Genomic DNA, 22,065 nt, shown 5'->3' with positions numbered 1-22,065 from the left:
CTTTTACAAACCAAGAGCCCACGGTGATCCATTTAAAAAAATGTTTTGGTCTGTCCAACGTTCAAAGATATTCTTTGTAAAGTATGAAACAGGAAAGACTGACCTTTAAGAGTTTGGTATCACAAGTTGGCTTTTTTGCTCTGAAAAACAGCTTCAGATCACCCGTATTCTTTCATGCAAAAGTCCATCAGCATCTTAAATCATGCTGTTGAATATTTATTCACCAATAATGAGTAGAATAGTGAAAAATCCCCTGGCTTCGTATTAAGAGCTCCAAGTCATATCATCACATTGCTCGGGTCTTCTGATATGAGCAGCAAATCTGCAACTGGAACAGGAGGAACTGTCTTTTTTGGGGTTTTTTTGGATGATGAACCACCTCCCTCTATCATGAATGGGTTAATAGGATTTGTTAGGTAAGAAAATGAATGTAAGCTATAAAAAAAAAAGTAAAAGTACTGGTCTAGAGAATAAAACATTGAAGGCACTGCTGGCTCATTACAGAGACTCTCACCTAAGGAATACTTCCTGGTTTTAGTTAATATGAATGTCTATCATACAATAGTTTCTCTCTGATGAATCTAAAAAGTATTCCCCTTGTGGATGCAATTAACCAAATAATTTGCTTTATTGAACATATAAGATGCCTTCACACAGGTAACAAAAACAGAAAACTGATATGCTTGAAATGAAAAAAGAAACCCACATTTTATTGCACTTAAGTTATAAGAAAATAAAATTCTAAGTGAATCAAACAAATACACAATCCCTTTAAGGTTTTTTGTTTTTTTGTTTTTTTTTCTGTCCGTTTTCTTTTTTTTTTTTCTTCTTTTTTTTGCCAGGCAGTTTACATGAACTGAAAAATAAAACACCTGCAACAAATCTGATTTCTCAAACCAGATCATAAATTAAAACAGGGAGAAAACAACGAGGAGATAGAGCGAGATTGTTTTTTGTTTTTTTTTCTTTTTTAATATACAGTGTTATACCACTTTCACAGTTCGGTTTGAGTTGTGACTCTTGGAGATTGAGACGATTTTCTTTTGGCTACAAAGTTTTTGTTGCCTTAACGTTTTTATTTTCCCCCCACTTGACGATCCACGAGTCTGAGACCGTCGCAGGGCAGCCGCCCCAATGATTTGGACTGCAGCACATGTAACACTAAGACTCCTGGCAGCTCCACCTGTCAGTTGATGCTTGTGATGGACTCCTCCGTTGCTTCAGACATCTTTGAATGGAACAACAATCACACACGGGTAAGGACAGTTCTTTCACTCAGGTGTTAAAACCGATACGTCTGCTAGTTTGTTTGTTTTTTTCTTTGCCAGTCCACACGGCATTTTTACATTTCCCCATAGAACAGGCTGACAGAGCTTTGTCCCAAGGAATGTGTTTACAAGTTGCCCAACACGCTAACACACGCACTCATACACACACGCACGCACACACGCCAACAGTGTACACGTCCTTGTTTCCTCTCTGTAGGCGATCCCATCAGTACTCTGTCAGACATACTACCTCCTCTCAGCCTCGTAGAGGCACGTTTGGCTCAAGTTTCAGTGGCAAAAAAACAAAATAAAGCAAAAAAAAAAAAGTCCGATCTTTCTTTCTTTCTTTTTTTTTTTTTCATATTTTGTTTCTTTAAGTCCAAACATACAGAGTTCAATTTGGAATTTTTGCCTGGGACTAAAACGTCGCAGCAAGTAAAAGTTCCCTCGCTCATTTTTTTTTTTTTCCCATTCATCTAGCAGCATAAATACAGTTTGGCCACCGAGGGAGAACAGTAGAGGGGAAGGAGCCGCGAGGGTTCAGGGGCATTAATCCGCAGCGCTTAGAGCAAAGGACCTTTCCTTCCTCTCGTCGCAGCACCAGCACTGAGGAAACCTCCCTGCTCGACTCTGAAGATTCTGGACAGCATTGATGATTACGTAAAGACGGAGCTCAAAAACCAAGGCATGTAGAAAATAGAAAGGAAGAACAAACAATTCAAACAAAAAAAGAAAAAAGAAGGGAAAAAAAACAAACCTTGAGACAGCAAATCTAAACAGAGCAGCTTTCTAATACTGGGACTTGTTGCTGTTGGCAACCACAAGGAAAGAAAAAAACAAAACAAAACATGAGAGACCCCTTTCATATGATACCTAAAACATATTGAAATTCACAGTTGTGTTTGTGTGCGATATTGTAAAGAAATCAAACTATTGAAACTGAGTGGAGAACAATAATAAACATGGAGTGAAAAGAAACGAGCCTGATTGCAGGCCGAACCCTCCGATCGCTTCCTCTCCTGTACAACAAAGCAGCTCTTTAGGTGTAACTGTGTGAAAATTTAGCTTGAAATATTTACTAGCTTCCTCAACCCTGTCCATTTTTCCAGTCGGCCATTGAAAGCGTTTTTGTGTGTGTGTGTGTGTGTGTGTGTGTGTGTGTGTGTGTGTGTGTGTGTGTGTGTGTGTGTGTGTGTGTGTGTGTGTGTGTGTGTGTGTGTGGACGCGCACTGATGGGAGGAGGGGAGGGAAGGGAAGGGGTGGGGAGGGTCTTTAAAAAATAATATATCTCTATACATCTCAAAATCTGTCAGGCTTGAGCGAAACCAAGTCTCTGTACGAAGATGACCCCCGAACCGAAAGGGTTGAGAGTCGCCTCTGAAGAGTTCAGTCATCCTTCCTTTCTTCCTTTGTCTTCTTTCTCCCAGTCATTCGAGGGATGGACTGGCCGTGCCTCCACCCCCCCCCCTCCCACCAGCCGCCGCCTTGTTTCCGGCCTGAAATCCACCTCGTCCTGGCAGTAGGGGCTTGAAAGCAGGGGGCTGAGCATGTGACGGTCTGTGGCTCTGAGGGTAACGTTTGCCCGGATTGAAGGTGATAGTAGAGAAGAGGACGGCTCGCTTGTTGGTGGTGGTGATGGTGGTGGTGGTGGTGGTGGTGGTGGATGTTGCACATTTGGGTAAAGAGTTCTTGTCTTCGGCCCTCTCGGCTTCTTGTCTCACATTGAGCTGCTCTCTTCATTTCGTCCCTACCGTGACCCTCCTCACTTCATGTCCACGTCAAAGTCCAGCACCAGCAGCTTGGTCTCCTCTGTGCCGTTGCGGCTGCCCACCGCGCACACCAGCTTGGTGTTTGAGGCCCGGATTCGCCACACCACGCCGCCGCTGCCACCGCTCTCCAGGGTCACCAGGTTACGGATGAACTCGCCCGTTTTCAGGTCCCACAGTTTGACCGTACCGTCGTCCGAGCTGGTGATGACGAAGTTCTTGTTGAACTGGAGGCATGTCACAGCACTCTGGTGTTTGTGGGGACCTGAGCACACAATGGAAAACAAAGCTGGTGAGAGGAACACAGCGAGAGGCTAAGGAGAACAAATCCTCCACCGCTGCGGGAACCTTTTATAGGTACGTGGGAATAATACCTGGATTTCTACTAGAGAAATTTAGTCCTTAAACAACTAATTCCTGTCCCCCACGAGGTTCCTGGTAGTCCGGGAAGGAAGCAGTCGTGGCAGCAACTTAACAGCAGCAATCAAACGCATACCTCAAAATAACTTGTGCTGAGAGGAAAAAATGTCAGCTCTTTACTCAGTGAGCTGACATTTATCGCCCAATGTCTAGAAACGGCGCCGTATTCTACAGTCTTTCACTCTGACATTTAGTCCAGCATGCATCGAATGATTTATTTTGGAGGTAGAAATAATAATGGAAGGGATTGATTGCACGTTAGGACTTCCTGCTTAATTAGATAGGTTTGGACAACATTTAATAGCAAAGTAAGAGCACATCTCCTGAAATAAACGTCCCCCCACTGCTAACATTCACACAGCAAATCCCATTTCTAATGACTTACAATGTTGTGCAGGCTGACAAATTCTAAGGATACCAATCATGAGTTAAGAGGCTTAGCAGCAGCGCTTTAACGGAGGTGGTCTCGTATCCGGACACTAGAACTCCTGTTTAATTAGAGGCGGTTTTGGGGTGTTGCCGAGTGGACAGGTAAAGGATGGGTTCGAGTGAAATCAGGTGTTCAGGAGAAGATGAAGCAACACGTCACCATCACGGAGGCTAAGCAGCTGCAGCTACGTCTCCAGCTGGTGTCCTTACGCTAACAGCTGGCAGGAGACCAGACTTCAACTAAAGTTGGGGACTCTTATTGCATTCGCTGGGCTGATTTAATTTGAGACCGTATTTGTGCAATGACTTTATGTTTCCCCAAACGCTCGACAATCAAGTCTTAATGAAATTAAAGGGAATGGCACAAAAAAAAAAAAACAAGCACAGAATCAAGTGCTGGCAAATGAAGCATCTATTTCACTGACGCTAATCATTCCGCTTTCAAAGTCCATTTACGGAAGAAAATTTTCCTTTTATCTCGCCGTCAACAAGCGCGAGAAATCCCGTCCGGTTCTGTTTCTGGTTTGCTGGAAAGCTGTCTTGTTTACGGCGGAGACACAACCCTGCTCACCAACCTCCAACATTCCTGCCTCCATTAGCGCCACAAAGCCTCCTGCTCCATCATTACCTCCAGTTTCTTTAGCGGACAGCGACGACCTCGTTGTCCGCTCATTGTCTTATCAAACGCACTAATGAACGGCAGATATTGTCCGCTGACCAAATTAATGTGACCTACAAAGTTCACTGAGTCCTCCTGCATTGGCTCACCCACCCACCCACCCACCCCCCCTCTCAGTTTCATGCCTCCTTTTTCCTCCCATCTCTCTTCAGATTCTCACTAAGGGAACCCTATTACTCCGGGAGAGGAGTGGGGGCCAGCGTATAGGTTTGCAGTTCCCTAATGAGGGCATTTAGGGATGGGGCTGCTGATATTTAGCAAAGGCTTTACAATTTCCTCTCAGGCACCGGCGCTGCTGATGGAGTTTGAACTATTCAAACAGACACAAAGGAAATTAGACCAGAATCAGGTCCGGCAGGACTAAAAGGTGTCGACAAGCACAAACAAACCACGACCACCACTGATAACTAGGGTTCACCCGCTCTTAATTCCCACACCTGATTCAACATGTGAATTATTTGACTTTTTATTCCGAATAAAGCGCCGCCCGGCAACTGCAGAAGTGTCCCCTGGAATTAAGAACCGCTGTGGTCTGATGCAGAGTGTGAACTCGCTCCTATATCATATAACACATGTGAAGATGGGTAGATTAAATAGAGTCAGGCCTTGGATGTTGAAACAGCTTCCCATCTCAGTGAGTACAGCCCAAAATCACACTCGATTCCCCATCTGTTCTAACAGTAACTGTAGACGTGATATAAATAAGATGCTACTTGTGTAAACATTTAAGAATATCTGCTCGGCTGTTCAATAAAAAGAAATATCCACTTCTACACAAACTCTTATTTTAGTTAAATTATTCTCGATCTAACTCTTCCACATCTTAAATAAAATCAATCCTGCTGCCATGGCGATCTCACCTTGCAATGTTTGTAGGCACTGGCCCGTCTTTATGTCCCAGATCTTGACAGTGGAATCTGCGTTGCCTGAGACCAAGATGTTGTCTTTGAGCTCCATGCCGCTGGTGAGGGACTGATGCCCAGTTAAAGTGTGGATGCAGTTTCCCGTCTCCACGTCCCAGACCCTTATAGACGTGTCCAAAGAGCCGCTCACCACATGGATGCCATCAAACTAGAGTGGAAACACACAGAAAATCAGCCTGGACGTTTCCTACTGATAGACTGACTGCTGATGGAACTCGTTTGAGGCGCTCGGCTCACTCAATCCCAAGTTTTTGATACCTGTACAGCGCCCTTCGGTTCTATTAACAAACTTAAGATTAAACTCATTGAAATAAATGAATTCTATTGATCTGTGAAGTTTTTCTTTTTACTCCCACATCCAATAGTAGAGCATCAACACTTTAAAAGCCTGACGATGCAGTTTGGTCAGAAGAAGAAAAAACAAAACAATCTATCAGCGCAGAAAACAGCCTCCTCTCACATCTCTGGTGATGGCACCAGCTAAAGTGCACTGTAATCACACTGAGTGGGTGAGAGGACATCTTAGAGGACGAAGAATGAACATACGCACATTTAGAGACGATACATTAAACATTATGAAAGAGGAGAAAAACATAAGTGCCATTAGGCGAGCCTGACTTACTTGTCTTTTTATGGGTCGTGTTTGAAAAGAAACCCCCTGAATAAAATACTAGTACATGCAGTTTGTACATATTGATGAGGTTCACTGTCCTAGAATCACTAAATTAAAAAAAAACAACTTACACCATACAAATTAGTTTTTCATAGAGATACGTTGTTTTCAATAATTCACTGCCAAACTTAACATTTATTAAATGAACAATACTAATATTAGTTTCCAGGATTATGGCTAGTGTAAAAAAGGCACTTGAGAAAACGTGACTCTTGATGTAAAGTCTTGTTTAGTTATGACATCAGCTGAAGGATTGAAGGTACATTTATAAGAACGAAAGTGTTAAAACAATACGGCTTTTATTTGAGACTGTCCTCTAGTTCTTGTTTTGTTTTTTAACAAAAGGTTGAAGAAACCTAATCATGCTGTATTCTTTCACACACGTTCTTTTGATTCAAGTAACATCCATTCTCAGTACTTGGGACACTGATCTCTAAATGATTTGTCGAATTGAATGAACAACGTTGGCACACACACAGTCAGACACGCACAAATGTGACTTTGTGCCTCTAGCAGCTCACCTGTAACGAGTACACTCTGTTGGTGTGGCCCTGCAGCGTGTGGAGGCAGGTCTCCGTCTCGGGGTCCCACACTTTAACCATGAAATCGTAGGCACCGCTGACCACCCGCCGCCCGTCGTACTGGACGCAGCGCACCGCCGCCACGTGGCCCATGAGGACGTGTAAACACTGACCCGTCTCTATGTCCCAGACACGTAGCGTGGCGTCACGAGAGCCACTGACCACCCTGAAAAGAAACAAAAAAAACACAAGAGACAGAGTCAGGAATGAATGTGTGTCTAGACAGAGCGTAAACGGTTAACAATGTATGCTAAGTTTCGCTTTACAACATTAAGAACTTCTATTCTGTAAAGTAAATTCGGGTGTTTTCACTGCACTTCAAATCCTTCGGGCTTTCATACTTTGGCAGCTGCTTTGGCAGAACAATGACACAGGTGGAGGCATTTTCTCTGAGCGCTCGAACAAAAAAGAAAACCTACAGCTTCACATTCATGTTCATACTTGAATGTACACAAAACCCATTTATCGCCCTGCAGCAGTGTCTTCACCCAGAATGGAAGATGTAAGACAGATTGCAGAGAGGGAAAGTCCCCCCAGGGAAGATGGGTACTCAAGTTTTTACACCTTTCAGATTATTACTGTCAACAATATGAACCAAGGGTATTATTAAAAAACCGACAGACATGAGAAAAAAGGAAAACTATTGAGTTGACAAAAAAAGCATGTCATAAAAATGCACATACTCGTTATTTATAAAATGCCTCGTAGGGCAACACAGATGGAAATCACCAATATGTTATTGACTGTCTGCCTGCAGCTTGCATCATTTCCAGTGTGAGTGAGTAATCAAATGTTACACAAAAACCTTGGTGGGCCCTAAGGCAAGAAGAGCACTTTGAGTCTCTGGAGTGTAACGCTGCGTGAATGAGTGAGCAGCAGTTCACTTAAGATGGCTCACAGGGTCTATTAAATCACTACGAGGCCACATGCTCACTTTCATAAGGATACCGTCGTCTTATCGTGTAGCAGAGATGCTCTTTTTTGCTCGGTGAGATTGCTGTTGTATCAGGATTCTATTAATAACAAAGCGCATGAGACATCATAATAAACCGTTCAGGACTTGGAGATGAATGGTTAGTGATTTCTTGAAGGGAGTGAAAAGAGAACAATTTATACAAACAAGAAGTATCGTGTTATTTGTAGACAGATGTAGACCGGACTAAAGTACACAAAAAATGGGGATACAATTTTTTGAACAAGGCGTGATATTCGGACTGTCCCGTACCTTTTCTCATGTAGGTGCATGCAGCGCACTGTTGAGGTATGCCCATAGAGGGTGTGGATACATTCTCCTGTCTCTGCGTTCCAGACCTTGAGTGTGCGATCAGTGGAGCCACTGATGATGATGTTGTCTCTCATCTGGGATGACCACACTCCTCCTGTGTGGCCCACCAACGTGCGAAGACACTGGCAAAACCACAGAAGAAGAAAAAGGAATCTAAGTACAGTGTGTTACTTCAGTTTCCCTGCAGACTTTGGATGTTAGAAAATTTGGTTTTCAGAGACATTGAGGGTGATAATATTCAGTTTTATCACATTTGAGTTTAGGATCTTATAAAATCAAATTGCGCCCCCCCAAATATGACTTCCTATTGCCGGGTAAGGGAACAAGTAAAATGAAAATTTTGTGACCTCTCAGCGGAAAGAGGATTCAGTCCTTGCATACCTGCTGCCGTACAGGGAATGAAATCCGTCCCTGGGTTTTATAATTGCTTTTACTTATCTGTCGGAAAAGCAGGTGATTCATTCTGTTTGAAGAAAAGCCTGACATCTGTCTTCAATACAGAAATGTGCCCATTCGTTCTCATTAGTGATGGTAGATTAGCTATTGATTACCACAGTTATGGAGATCTTTCTGATCAATTGAATATTCGTCTCCACAGTTTGTCTCATTTGTCCCTCGATTTAATTATTTTAAACGCATTAAATTAAAATTCTTTGGGGAGTGGAGAGGAGCAAACTGTCGGGGAAGGCGGCGGCGGCTCGTGCTTGAGTCGGGTTCAGTGTTGCAGAGGTGGGCAAGCCCGATGCGCCGCCGAGCGTTGAACGGCGATGCAGGGCAACAAGTTTTATTGCAGCAAATGAAAGAGGAGGATGATGCCGCGGCACCCCCCCCCTCCCCCCCGTGATGTGATAAAGAGAATCACTTCATTAACTGTGGGCCAATGTGGCCGCGACCGCACAATCAACCTCGCTGCAGCGTTAAAAGACAGACACGATTCATCTCAGAGGTCCTTTCTCTCAACATTAAACACTAGTGAAAATAATAACAGGACATTTGACCAAATGACACTATTGTACACAAAAAACACAGCAGAAAAATGGCGACTTTGTGGAGCATAGTGTCATATTATTTAAATTGCGATTCCGTCCACATTAGTCACACGTATCTGCTTTTCTCCTCTAGCACAGGCCTGCAGTTTATTGTGACTCATACTGTCAAGGATTCAAGATTTTCCTTGTGAATAGAAGCTTGCGGTTGAGGTTCTAAGAACAATAATCACAGTGTGTGATTAGCGCCCACTGAAACGCTGCGTGGGAAGAGAGAATACCTGAAGTGAAGGGCTTAGGTTTCTTTATCTGACTGAAACAAACATGAAATGAGTCTGTCCCTAAGAGTGAAAGATTTGCATTATTTTAATGAACCTCTGTGGCAATTTTGTGGTAAAAAAAACATGGATATTCACACAATGTTTGACACTTAAATGACATTTTAATGTTGGGGGGAAAAAAGGTAGGAAAGTAGCCAGCAGACTCAGAGTTCAGGACATCCTATGGAAGTCCTGACCAGCTTTTTTTCTTTGACAACTCGCAATTATTACGTGCAATAATATAATAATAATAATATACGTGTAATATACTCCACAGTATCCTGAGAGAGAAAGTATCAACTCTCTACTACTGCATTACTTCATTATTTTCTGTTATGGGATCCTGGAGCCAACTGAGCCAACTTGAATGAATTTGACTGTCTTCGTGTTCCGTCACCCGCAAAATGTGACCATGTTCCCAGCTCATTAACAAACAAGTGCTGGAGGAATACAGTGGATGAATCAAAATGGTGAAGACACCAAACACAAAATTACAGCCTCTCTTGTGCAATGACAAGCAGCCGTGGATGAATTCCGGACGGCCTTAATTTAATTTGACAGTTTAAGTGGTAATTTCCATATCTCTAATCAAGCTCAAAGTATTCCAACAGCTCCGCAAGCAATCTCTAATCTCTATTGGTTAAAAAAAGACAACCTAATTTTGGTATCCATTCAACTAAAGCATCTGCGAGAGGACGGGTCTCCCTGGATATTACAGTGGTCCACATGTCTGCCATCTTAAATGTGCCTGGCAGCTGAGGCTGCTGCCGACAGGCAACACCAAGGGCATGCCCTCCTCTGCCGTGACTCAGGCAGCCATCTTTGCAGTACTGAGATGTGTGTTGTCTGTTTTTGCTTGGACGACTGACATGTTTCACAGATGCTGGAAGACAAGCACAGACAGGAGTTCCATCAGGTGAGGACCCGGCTTTCAAAAAGAGACAAGCTTTCCTCCTGACCAAAAATCCAAAAACAACTGAATCTCTGTGTCAGTGTTTTCAAATTCCTGTGGGGTTTTTTTTCCATCTCTCATATATTTACCACCAAAATCAAAATCATTTTCTTACCTCATTGATACATTATAGCAAAGTTCTTTCAGAAATAAGATGATAGCATTGGTAATCCCATTTCAATATGTGGAAACTTTTTGATCTTGAACATGACGACAGGGTCTCTGGGTACAAGCGTCACAAATGGCCGAGGAGGAGTTAACAAGGAGGTTAACAATGTGCTACCTCTGGTACAGCTTGTCTGTGCTGTGACCAATTTCTTTTCCGTCCTGTAATTTGAATTCTCTACCTTCAGCACAAGCAGGTGTAGCTTTCCCTTCAAATCTCTCCAGCAAAGAAAAGGACAGATGTAGCTGCTGATCTCTGAGAGTAGAAGCCATATTAGCCTTGTAATCTCTAATCGCCCACCAAAGTCATCGCAGATTTGCAGGATCTGCCCTCTCTGATGAATGAAAAAAATCAAACTAATATAATTTCAGAACATGCAGGCAAAGGAAAAGAATCTACAATCTAAAGGAAACATTTAAAGACTTGTGTCGGAGCTCTTCGTCTCTGCTGATCATCATTCTGCATCTCCTATTGATCCGATTCTGAGGAAGACACAAGCTGTGGTGTTAGCTCTGAGCTCTGGAGGGGTATCTTTAAAGGATTGATCTATAAGGTAAAAAGCCTCAAAGTCAAACGAAACCCTTTAAAACAAAGGTTATATGGTGGATTTCCTAACATTGTGGCTATTTGCAATATAAAGGTCAAGACGGATGGATATTTGCATGTGGCTTATGAGATAAAAAACGCATTCAGCCACCCCCCCCACCAGGCTGGTCAAGCTATAGAAAATCAGAGGCTATTGTTGGCCACACTGTGTCCACCACAATGCATCGGGCCAAGCCCAGCCATATGATCATCACAATCTTGTTGCTGTCATTTACATACGCCGATATGGAAACTCAGATTATGCACTGCATAATTATCTCCTGGGTGTATACTGTGTATGTCTATGTAAATATGCACATAAATAGACCGAACTCTCCATATTGCTTCATTTCATTCTAAAATAAATGACATGTTTATGTTCCGCTGAGAAGCAAGGAGGCGACTGCAAACTTTAATTTTGTTGTGAAACCTAGTTTTGTAATCAAGTCTTTAAAAAAAAAAACAACTTTTGCAAAGAATATATCATACGTTGACAGTAGAGAGGAAAAGTATACGCAGGTGCTGGTAATCCCATTATACTTTTCTACTTAGCAGTTTTATTGGCTTCGACAGCCACTTCACCCAACCGGGCTTAATTGGCCATCCCTCTCGAGTGAGGGATTCTCTGTGGTGTGGAGAGCTAAAGAAGCAAAGAGATGAAATCCAAAGAGGAGATGTACTCTGAATACAGCACCCAGACAGAAGAGGATTTAGGCTCATCTCTTCTTCACGACAAATGTAAACAAACAGTTCTGAGATGGCTTAACGTTGTAGAAAACACAGACAATATACTGTTTCTGAATGCGGGGTGGTATCACAGAAAAGCAGTCGAGCCTGCCGGTGAAGTGACTCATTCACAGCAGTCGCCGCCGATACAGAGACGCCGCAGCCGTAACTCAACGAACTGTCAACCAGATATTAGTGTTTTGGGTGAAGGAGAGCCAAACTGCACGCCACACCTAACGGGTGACCTTGGCGAGATGTGTTCAGATCAGCGAATGTTGCGACTGATATGTGTGCATGTCCGAGTGGGCGGTATGCCAGCTTCTCTATCTGTTGGGTCTTTGCAGGAACAGAAAGCATGGTCTTTGGTCTACCGTGTCCAGAAGAAACCTACTACAGAGGGATCATGCAAAATATCGATTTTTTCTGAAGCAGTCCCCTCACCCCCCTTTTTTTTTTTGCATGGTTTTTAAAAAATTATTTTCTGTGAAATGGAAAACCCCATTCGCAGCCAAACTGTATCTCATTCATTTGCCAAGATAAAGTGAAAAGAATAGAGCGGCGATGAGAAATACGCTGTAACGGTTAACAGAGGATATTTAGAACAAAAGGTCTTTTGAAAATAGAATCCAGCGCTGAAGCATAAAAGCACTGTGATTTACAACACTCTGAACCCCCTCTCAAACACAACAGTACAACCGCTGCTTTTCTTTTTTTTAATACGCAGCGGAAACATGCGGCACGAGGCCCTCGTACGAGGAAAAACAAGACTCAAGCAGTCTTGCCAGGCTGTTTGTGTGAAAGAGCAAATAATTACATGCCATCAGGTCACATCTGACAACGACACATGTAGAAATAAAACTATGACTAACAAAGAAAACAGGAAATGGAAAAGCAGTATAAAAAAAACCCACATAAAACCACATACCTTTCCTGTGATGGCTGACCAGACTTTCAACGTGTTGTCGTCAGAGCCGCTGACGATGCGGTTGCCACAGAACTGGAGGCAGGTGATCACGTGGTCATCGTGACCTTTCAGCACCTTTTAGATGCAATAAATAAAAGAAAATGTAGTGAGATGGACATAGAGGTCAAGATGTTTTAGAAACTGCTGGCAACTGAGGAGGACAAGGATGTCGACGAGAGGAAGAGGAAAATGTTGTCAAGTGCTGCAGGTGTACACATCTCTCTGAGCAAACCTACGCGCGCTGGTTTGTACTGGGTCACAGAAATGCTAGCTCAGCAAACACTGTATAAAGAGCACAGTAAACAATTTTACATCAGCGGTGGCCTGAGATGACCCGAGCCCATTTCTAAAGGATACAAGGCCAATTAGGCTTCAGCTTTTGCATGCTTATCAGTATTTATGGGAACCTTCTTAGCAGGTAAAAGACAAATGGAGCCTTTAGCCTGAAGGAGCAAGATCATCCTAGCCTTTATCTGCATTATTATTCATCACGAGTACCATGAGCACGTACCTGACCCTGACTTCACATCAACTCCGCGCATCAAATCCTTATCAAAAAGTCTTTTTGTGACTCAGGGCCATTAGTTATCAAAGATATAAGATCAGTTACCTGCGAGAATTAAGTTACCTTGGGCGATTTGAGGTCCCCCCTCCTCCAGTTGGTGTCTATTCTGTGCTGCCTGATGTAGGCACTCTTCCAGGGGCTGTGAGTGAAGCCAGGCTTGACGATTTTCCTCTTCTTAAGGTGCAGAGGCTCATCAATGCCTACAAGGAGAGATCGGAGACAGATTGAGCCAACAGGTTCATGTTTTTTCTTTAAGTTTCATTTCAAGAACGGGTACAATCACATCTTCAGGCTCAGCGTTGGACCGCAGCAGTAGCTTTCAAACTGCTCCCACTGGGCAACCGCATGATGCCTGTCTACATCTGTTGCAAAGACTTTTGACTTACCTTCTTCCCTGCATTTCTCCCTCCACAGCAGGTTGTCCTCAGCCAGGATGCGCCAGTAGCGACACGTCTGAGCCGCTTGGAGGAGGTCCTTCGGTTCCAGGAATGACAGCACATACAAAGCAAGCTGTTGACAGACAAGGAAGAAGAATGTAAGAGGTGTGAACACAAAAAGGAGATACAAAGAGAAGCCTTTATTTACAGAGGCAGGAGAATATAACTGTACAAATACCTCATGAAGGAGAACTTTAAAGCGACAGCATCACAACAACAAAAACTAACAGCAGAGAAACCCACTAGCCGGGCAAACTGTGTACACAATATTAACAGCATAAATCTCACTGACAAGGATTGCCAATGGCATTACCATAGAATTTAATCAACAATTCTGTGGAAGAGTAGCAAAAAATATACAAAAGATGATTTGTATCACAGGTAATAATGTCAGGGCTACTGCTCCTTAAGCCAAGGCCTGAATATAAAGGCATCAAACCTGGTGTAATGAACATAAATCTGGACCCCTGAGCACTAAGGGAAAAAAACAGGCATATATCTGGACCATACTGTCAACACACACACACACATCGCTGCAGCAATGAAACAATGCAGTGGATTAACCATTAGGTCAACCAATTGCTGTGTATCATCACAAAAAAATAAGGATTATTGGGTTCATTCTGTAGGATTAGCTCAAACCTGTGTATAAATATTGTTCTTTTATTCAATTTAATTAGGATGGGGTTGAATAGCAAACAGCAGGACCACAATAAGCAGGAAGCCATTCCACTAAGGTATTCCATTGTAGTTTTAGGCCAGTCTTAATTTGACCATTATTTTCAGGACTCATTACCCATTGGATCTTTTTCTCATTTAATCAAGTGGTGTTTAAATGTCAGAAACTGATGAAAAAGCAGATTAATCTGAAAACCCTTTGACCAAGACTGATCAAGCAACCTTCCTGACACCTCACCATTTGCGAGAAAAGTTAGAAAAGCTGTAAGGGGGTTTGAATCGCTGTCTGTGTAAACAGAAACAGGACAGGGGTCGTGATGCATTGATGGGGTGTCACAGGTGTGGCCCCCACTCAACTCAACAGATCAGTTAACACAAACAACAATGACTCATTTATGACTTGAACGTCTTTGTACCTGTATGAAAAGTTCTTGACACTTTTTCTTGTCAAATATCCAGCTTAACGCCGTTCATCACATCCTTGTCAGCATTTCATATTTGATTGAAGGTTGTTAAGAAAGGTCGCCTTGTGCTTGACATTCAAAACGTTTTTACAGTATAGTTTTAGATCTGTTTCAAGTCTTTCCACCCACAAACCTCCACGTCTCACCAGAAAGCCTGTATAAGCCGGCAGTCATCGCCCGACTGAAGGTTATTCTTAATGTTTTATGAATGGACCTCATGTCAGTGATTGCTTCTTAGGACCAACACACCACCTTCTGCAGATTCCCCTTAGAGTTTCAATTTCACCTATATCTATGGTATGTCCGCAGGGACTTTCTGGTAAAATGACTTGAAAGTGCCACCCAATATAAATCCAGCAGCTCTAGCTGAGAAGAGAGAGGATTATGAAAAGGAGTCAAGAGAGAACAGGATATGAAAAAAGAGGACAAGAAAACAAAATGAAAAGAGAAGGCTCACGACCTGGGTGCAGACACCTTGAAATCTTGCATCTTATTGCCTCACTTCATGCTACCAAACCCTTTCAACATCTGCCAGACAGTGACAAGGTGTTGACTATTTGATCAGCTACACCAGATACCAGATTTGAGTCTGTTTAGTGAAAACCCTCTTATGTGATGTTATCATCAGCGGCGGGACTTTGGTTTATTCTTGTCGTCGGTTATGATGTTGAGCAAAAACAAGACAGCCAGTATGGATGCCGTTAAATGATATGAAGGAAGCTGGTGACAGGATGAGGGCTGAAGAGGAAGTCTTTGTCATGAATGTTCATTCAGAACCAGCCAGCTGTTCTCAGAGGAGATCAGGTCAAACAGAAGAGGAACAGGAAGTTCGGGGACTAAAGACGAATTTATAACCAAAGAAATGGGATTCGGACTCTTACCTCTTTGGGCAGCAGGGAGATGAAGTCTCGCTGAAACTGCGGCTCGATCACCTGCATCATATGCTTGACTTGTGTGGGCTCACAGCTGTCAATCAGCTCATCCAGCGCCAGCAGCTTTTCTGGGCCAGTCCAGCTCTGAATAGGATAGGATGGGATAGATGAACTGGTTTAATAATCAAATGCTCCACATTGTGCTTCTGTCTAAAGTGGTTTACAATAAGTGAGTTCAAAGTTTTGAATACAACAGCGACAATTCTGTATTCTGAAATACTAGACATCTATAGAAAGTAAGAGGCCTTTATCATAGCCAAACATATTGTTATTTTTCCACCACTAACATCAATGAGACCTTTCATGGTTGCGAATTTCGCTGCAGGGTATCGACTACTTCAGCTCTACAATTTCAAACAGAGCATATCATTCCTTTAATCCCAAAAAAAGGTTGCACTGACACTATGTCACACTATGAGCGCACCATAATGAATATTCATTACATCTCCCCACTGGGATTGCCACACCCAACTCAGCTGTAAATGCAGATAACAAACACTGCAGAGGGGCGGTATGGAGTGAATGTGCTGATCTATCTTTGGAGAAACTAGAAGTGTTTGCATAATTGTATATCGTCCTATTTTACTATGATTAGAGCTTCCCTGTGCAGTAGGTCTAACAACCTTGTGTGCCTTACGTGACCTCCACAGCAGCGCTGCATCGCTTGAAGCCCTCGCCTATTTCTAGCAGCCAACACATTAGTGGAAATTTTGAACACGAGTAACCAGACTCCATTAACAACTCAGTGGGGTCTTCTGCAAATGAAAATGCGGTTGTTAAAGGCTGCTGCATAGCGCTATACTGCATTTTGGACAAAACAGTCACAGTTGTTTTCCTCTGAGCAGGACTGAAATCTAACAATGATTACAGACCACGAGGCAGGACGGAAAATCTGGCAAAAGCAAACCACCTGTAATTTTGCAGCTAAAAGCTTTGACCAGAGGTGCAGGTTCTGGATGTAATAAGGGGGTTCAGAGGTTTCCTCCCTTCTATTAAGAAGAATGCAAGTGCTACTTATGCCCAACATCTATTTTCTACCCCAGATTATTAGTATTTGTTGTTTAAACAGAATTCCAAACACTGCAGGTTCATAATTCTAGACCTGAGGTCTTCTGTTTCAGCCACAAGTAAATCCTTAACCATCCGGTTTGTGCATTCATTAATGCACAAACCGTGTACAAGGAGTTTGAATATTTGAAATATGTTTTCAACTTTTCTGCAAGAAAATCTAATCTTAATTCAAACATGTATCAAATGTTTTTTGTTTTTACAGAAATCAAGGAGTTTCCAGGGAAGTGTACTGTAACTGTAGTTTATCTCCTAGAATGGCTGACACAAGCCAGGATTTAACATCTGGAATAACTGTGCTGAAACTTGAATGGGAAATTCAATTTAGGGACTTCAAGATGGCTCACCGATGCACAAGAATTACACTCCTTTGATCAACTAATCAATGTGATGGGCCACTGATAAAATACTTCAGACTTTCATGGAAAAACACCAGCTTAAAATCTCCCTCTTAGCTTCATAAAGGGCAAATTAGTTACCTTTCAAAAAGAGTGACGGGAAAAAAATACGGATAACTGGGCTACAAAGACACTAAGGAGGTTACTGGTTAATCTTTTAAGCTCATCATAGCAATTTCCTGCACCTTGTTGTTTACTTCAAAATGAAAACATATTCACCTGCTATGTTGGTTGTATCAAAGGAATAGTTTTTTATTCTTAGACATACGGTTATTTTCCATAAAAACATACCATACATAACCCTGAATAAAATTATGAAAAGCTTTTCGTGTAATTGTTTGCATGGATTAATCAAACAAGACCAATTGTGTTATTAATGATCTTAACCAGTCATGGTAGGTGGATAGATCATGGCTCAGGTTAATTGGCTACAGCATTAGAAGACATTAGTGACATTAATCCTATCATCTAACTATATGTAAAATGACAAATAGGATAATTTCTAAAAATCTCAAAGGAGTCTTTTCATGCATTACGTAACTTTTGGTCGTGTAACAATGATTATGTGTCCTTGTGTTTTTCATTTAACCTCTGAAATCACAAAAATTACACCAGTAATTTGGAAGTTTTTATGGAAAGATTTCTTCCTAGGTATGGTCGCCGCTTTGAAAATGTGTGTTCCCTTCTGAATAAGAGCTGCAGGCCAGGACTGGAATGGGGAATGTACAGAATGTGTGTTTAGGCTGAGACTAAATGCAGTTTGGTGAGTGCGACAGGCCTGGCCTCAGGACTGATGTGCACAAAACAAACAGCGAGGTGTTAAAGCGTTCGCCCAGCTATTCATAGTAATGAGCTTAAATTCTCTGAGGTAATAAACTCCAAGGTAACCTATTTTATGGGAAATCAGTGACCCAGTCAAGGCTTATATGTTTAAATAACATCTTATTTTCATTAGGAATCATTTCATTTGTGCCCAAAGTTTACATGTGGGACAAGTTTGTGTTTGGTTGTAACTCCGGAGACTAAAACAATACAATAACACAAATATGGAAAAAATACAGTAAACTATATCATGAGATGACATTTAAGTCAGTGAATATTTTGGATTTCTCTACACTACACACATGGGGGTAATCACTGGTGCTGTAGAGAATCACATTCATTTACTTGGACAAAGTAAAATAATGAGACCATGAGTCTGCCCTGCTGTCTTTGAATATTGTGTTTAAATTATATAATACGGTGGTTATAGGCGAAGATGCATTAACTTAATGTTAATCCTAGCAAAAAAAATACAACATCTGTTCATCTTTTATTAGAGACTATAAATCGACACAAAAACATGTGATCTCTGAACAGGTATGGCTAAATCCAATTCCATGCTACACTGCCTATGGTAATGTGGTGGGCCAGAACAACAAGGCAGCAATTATCTTTGAGACTAAGTGAACATTGATTAGATACAACATCTGCTTTTTGATGAGCTTCTGCCGCTGTGCTCACCTGAAATGTTCGGAGCCATTCTTGGAGACCCGTGGGTGGCTGGATTGAGGTGATTCGCCGTCTCTGCTGCCCCTGACCATTGGCTGCCCTAATGTGGCCAAATGTAGTGGGTGTGGCTGGACACGGGACAATTCCTGTTGGGCTGAAAACAAAAGAAAAGAAACTCCTTTCACAAAAAAAACTATTATGAGAAAAAACACAAGACAATAGTTTTATCGTTTGCATTGGAAACAGTGCGTTGTGGCAGCTATCAACAAGATTATAAAATAGAAATAATTTACATATAAAAAGAACGCAATATGCTTCAGGTGAATTGATTGTTCCAAAGCCCCCATAGGTGTGAGTGTGTATGTGAGTGGTTGATTGTCTTTCGTGGGGCGCCGCAATGCACCGGTGTCACGTCTGGAGTGTCCCCCGCCTCTTGCCCATAAGTAAACTGAGATAGGCTCCAGCAATGCCACCCAAAAGCAGAAGAAGCAATAAAAAGGTGAATGGATTAAAGATCGCAACACCAATGAGAACAACCACAACTTCATTATGATAGATTTAAGCTGTTCCTAATTTCCTTTACTTGCAAAGTTGTAGACATTGTCTCTGAAAAAATTCCAACCAAAAAAAGACGAAAGAAAAAAACCGCAGATGGAATAGAAATATTGCTAATTTTAATATTTATGTCCTCAATTTGAACTAAAAGCATTTTACCCGTCACTGATTTGAATAAAAACCAGCTGAAAGCATGTGCATTCTGATAGGCAAGTTCAATTTTCATTTATATTATGCTAATTTCCTGAATTAAACACAAAATATTTTCATACGTACAGTTTTTTGACTAAGTAAATAGATGTGCAGTTTCTGTATAATGAGGGTAAAATCGTTTTATTCATAAACCAAAAAAATTACCAATACTCATGAGGTCCGACAGTGACTTACAATAATTCAAGCCTTAATTCACAAATGTAAATGTAAAACACATCAGACTGCAATAAAACATTGTGGTTTTAGCAATTCAGATGCTTTTATGGCTTATATAACATTTTCTACTTTCAAACTATTTTTTATCCTATTGGTCTGAAAAATAAAAAGTAATTATGAATGACATGCAGTGCAGCAAAATCAAAAGAAACTAAATATTTGCCTTAAAGTACTTCCAAGTTATGTGTTGTAACTCAGAGACTTCAAAGTCTGCACAATCCCACAGATTTGTGTTCGGGTCCAGAATCCTGTTGTAAGAACCTGGATGTGAAAAGCAACCTAGGACTTCAAAGAGTGCCTATGTGCCCTCATGATGTAAGGGCAGCAGGAAAAACCATCCAGTGGGCACCCGCAGTACTCTAGATTCTGAGCGCTGACAGGAAAAAAACGAAAAGCTGGGGGTCCGTTTCATTACTGATTCATTTTTAATGGGTGAGGGAGCTGACAGGGAGTCTGTTACATGAACACACTTACAGTCAAGTGGCTGTGTTCAGTTTGAATTTTAATGCGGCTACATGCAAACACATGCATTAATTATTCAGGGTTAGAGTAACATCTGGGATGGCTGGCTGGATGCTAGAGCTGCACCATGCTGTGAAGCATCATTCTGTTTGAAGACAGAGCAGATCTTTGCATTTATCCCCTGTTTGTATTGTTTGAGATATATTTCAGTTTAACATAATAAAATGTGAAAAGCCCTAAAATGAAGGGATACGTTTCTTTAAAATGAAATTTATTTACAAGGTTTTTGGCCTTAAGATGGGGAACAATTGCAGAATACTGCAGTAGAACAAAAATTGGGAGGCACCTCTGTGGAGGAACTGGCAGGCCTTATTTATTAAATCTGGGCTGCTTTACCTCGGATATTCTGGGCCTTTGCAGGGTTTTTTTCCTGACGGGAAAGATCGGACCTCGGGGCCATGGTCCAACTTTCTCTTCATCTGGAAAAAAGACAAAGATAAAAGACAAACATCAGAAACCATCACAGCACAATATTGGAAGAGGTTGTCCTCAAAAATACAAAACAGAAATCTGTGAATAGCAAGTAAAAAATGTGCATGTGGGTGATGCAACACTTAGGTGAAGGAGTAAGTACATACAGCATTTTACACAAGACATGACTTTTTCTCCTTTGCCCCTTTATAAGTCCACTTTAAAGTGAGAATCCAGCATTTGAAAAGCAAAACTTGGGGAAATGACATGATTCACTTAAGTTTTTTAAAACACAGATGAAGGTAGAAAATTGCCTCTGGAAGTTACAGACTTTTGTTAGCATTATGTCTGAAATTCAGCATATTAAATACAGACTCATCGCCTTGAAACAACTTTATGCAAAACAGAAAATTAAACTTAAATGCTTTGGCAAGATATTCAATTTACTAAGATGACCCAGTTCTAGATGGAGCAGATCAACATTGTGGAGATAATGGGATACAAAACAGGAACTTGTTAAACAGTGTTGTACTGAGTTTTGATAATTATCCATGCTGGAAGTAAATGACGACTGACAACAGTAATCCCTGGGTAACCAAACATGCCATAATAGCCCGAGGCAATAACACATACACACCCACAACTCCAGATGACACACAAACACACACACACACACACACACACACACACACACACACACACACACACACACACACACACACACACACACACACACACTACAGCGACATATTCAGGGAGGGTACAGTGCATTCCTTGGTGGTGGCAAAGTCTGCTTCTCACTGATACTAGAGAAAGACAAACAGAGCAAGTCAGTTCTTTATCTCCCTCTATCACCTGCGTGTACACACACACACCACCCTCTCTGTTACCACCTCCTCTAATGTGCAAACAAAGAAGCCTGTGTCAAGGCCCAGGAAGCTAATTTTCTTCATCCCATGTCTGCTAGTCTATGGCAAAGCAAGGCGTCTCACCACACATGCAAGTGATCACTACCTCATTTCTGGTCCGGGAACTGAACACTGATTATCTGTTCAAAAAAGCAAAGATACACAATGTGACTGCTGTTGGGGTTTGTTTTTTTTTTTATCCAGCGTGTTTCATATTTAAATTAACGCTTTGAGAGACTTCCTGAAGTTTCAGTCTCAAAGAAAACAACTGATTCTGACGCGGAAACTGTTTTTTAGTTTTGCTGGAGGACATCGGGAGAAGAAGAGGGCAACAGAAGAATGCAAAAAATACAGACTGAGGAATGATTTATTCCTGCACTGACGTATTTATTTCTCTGGGGGCATACGGATATGTTTTTGACACTTTAATTGAGGTTCAAATGAATTAGTGAACTCTGTTTGTCTACTGAGCTGCAAGACACAA

At 41.7% G+C, this 22,065-nt stretch overlaps 1 protein-coding gene across 3 annotated transcripts in view; it reads right to left on the bottom strand.

The window, feature by feature from the left end:
* Positions 1-609: 609 nt before the first annotated feature.
* Positions 610-22,065, bottom strand: part of fbxw7 (F-box and WD repeat domain containing 7) — an 87,288-nt gene continuing 65,832 nt past the window's right edge. For all 3 annotated transcript variants that reach the window (XM_068320780.1, XM_068320782.1, XM_068320781.1), the window contains 10 exons: positions 20,599-20,681; positions 18,769-18,910; positions 15,749-15,883; positions 13,675-13,798; positions 13,352-13,488; positions 12,685-12,798; positions 7,965-8,146; positions 6,680-6,905; positions 5,423-5,633; positions 610-3,299 (listed from right to left, as the gene is read on the bottom strand). In XM_068320780.1, coding sequence (XP_068176881.1) covers positions 3,031-3,299; positions 5,423-5,633; positions 6,680-6,905; positions 7,965-8,146; positions 12,685-12,798; positions 13,352-13,488; positions 13,675-13,798; positions 15,749-15,883; positions 18,769-18,910; positions 20,599-20,681 — 1,623 coding nt within the window. In that variant the 3' untranslated portion in view covers positions 610-3,030. The remainder of the gene's footprint in view (positions 3,300-5,422; positions 5,634-6,679; positions 6,906-7,964; positions 8,147-12,684; positions 12,799-13,351; positions 13,489-13,674; positions 13,799-15,748; positions 15,884-18,768; positions 18,911-20,598; positions 20,682-22,065) is intronic.

This window comes from Antennarius striatus, chromosome 8, assembly GCF_040054535.1.
Source record: "Antennarius striatus isolate MH-2024 chromosome 8, ASM4005453v1, whole genome shotgun sequence".
Classification (NCBI taxonomy): domain Eukaryota; kingdom Metazoa; phylum Chordata; class Actinopteri; order Lophiiformes; family Antennariidae; genus Antennarius; species Antennarius striatus.
The sequence above is the reverse complement of the archived record's forward strand: the minus strand, read 5'-3'. Positions and strand labels throughout refer to the sequence as shown.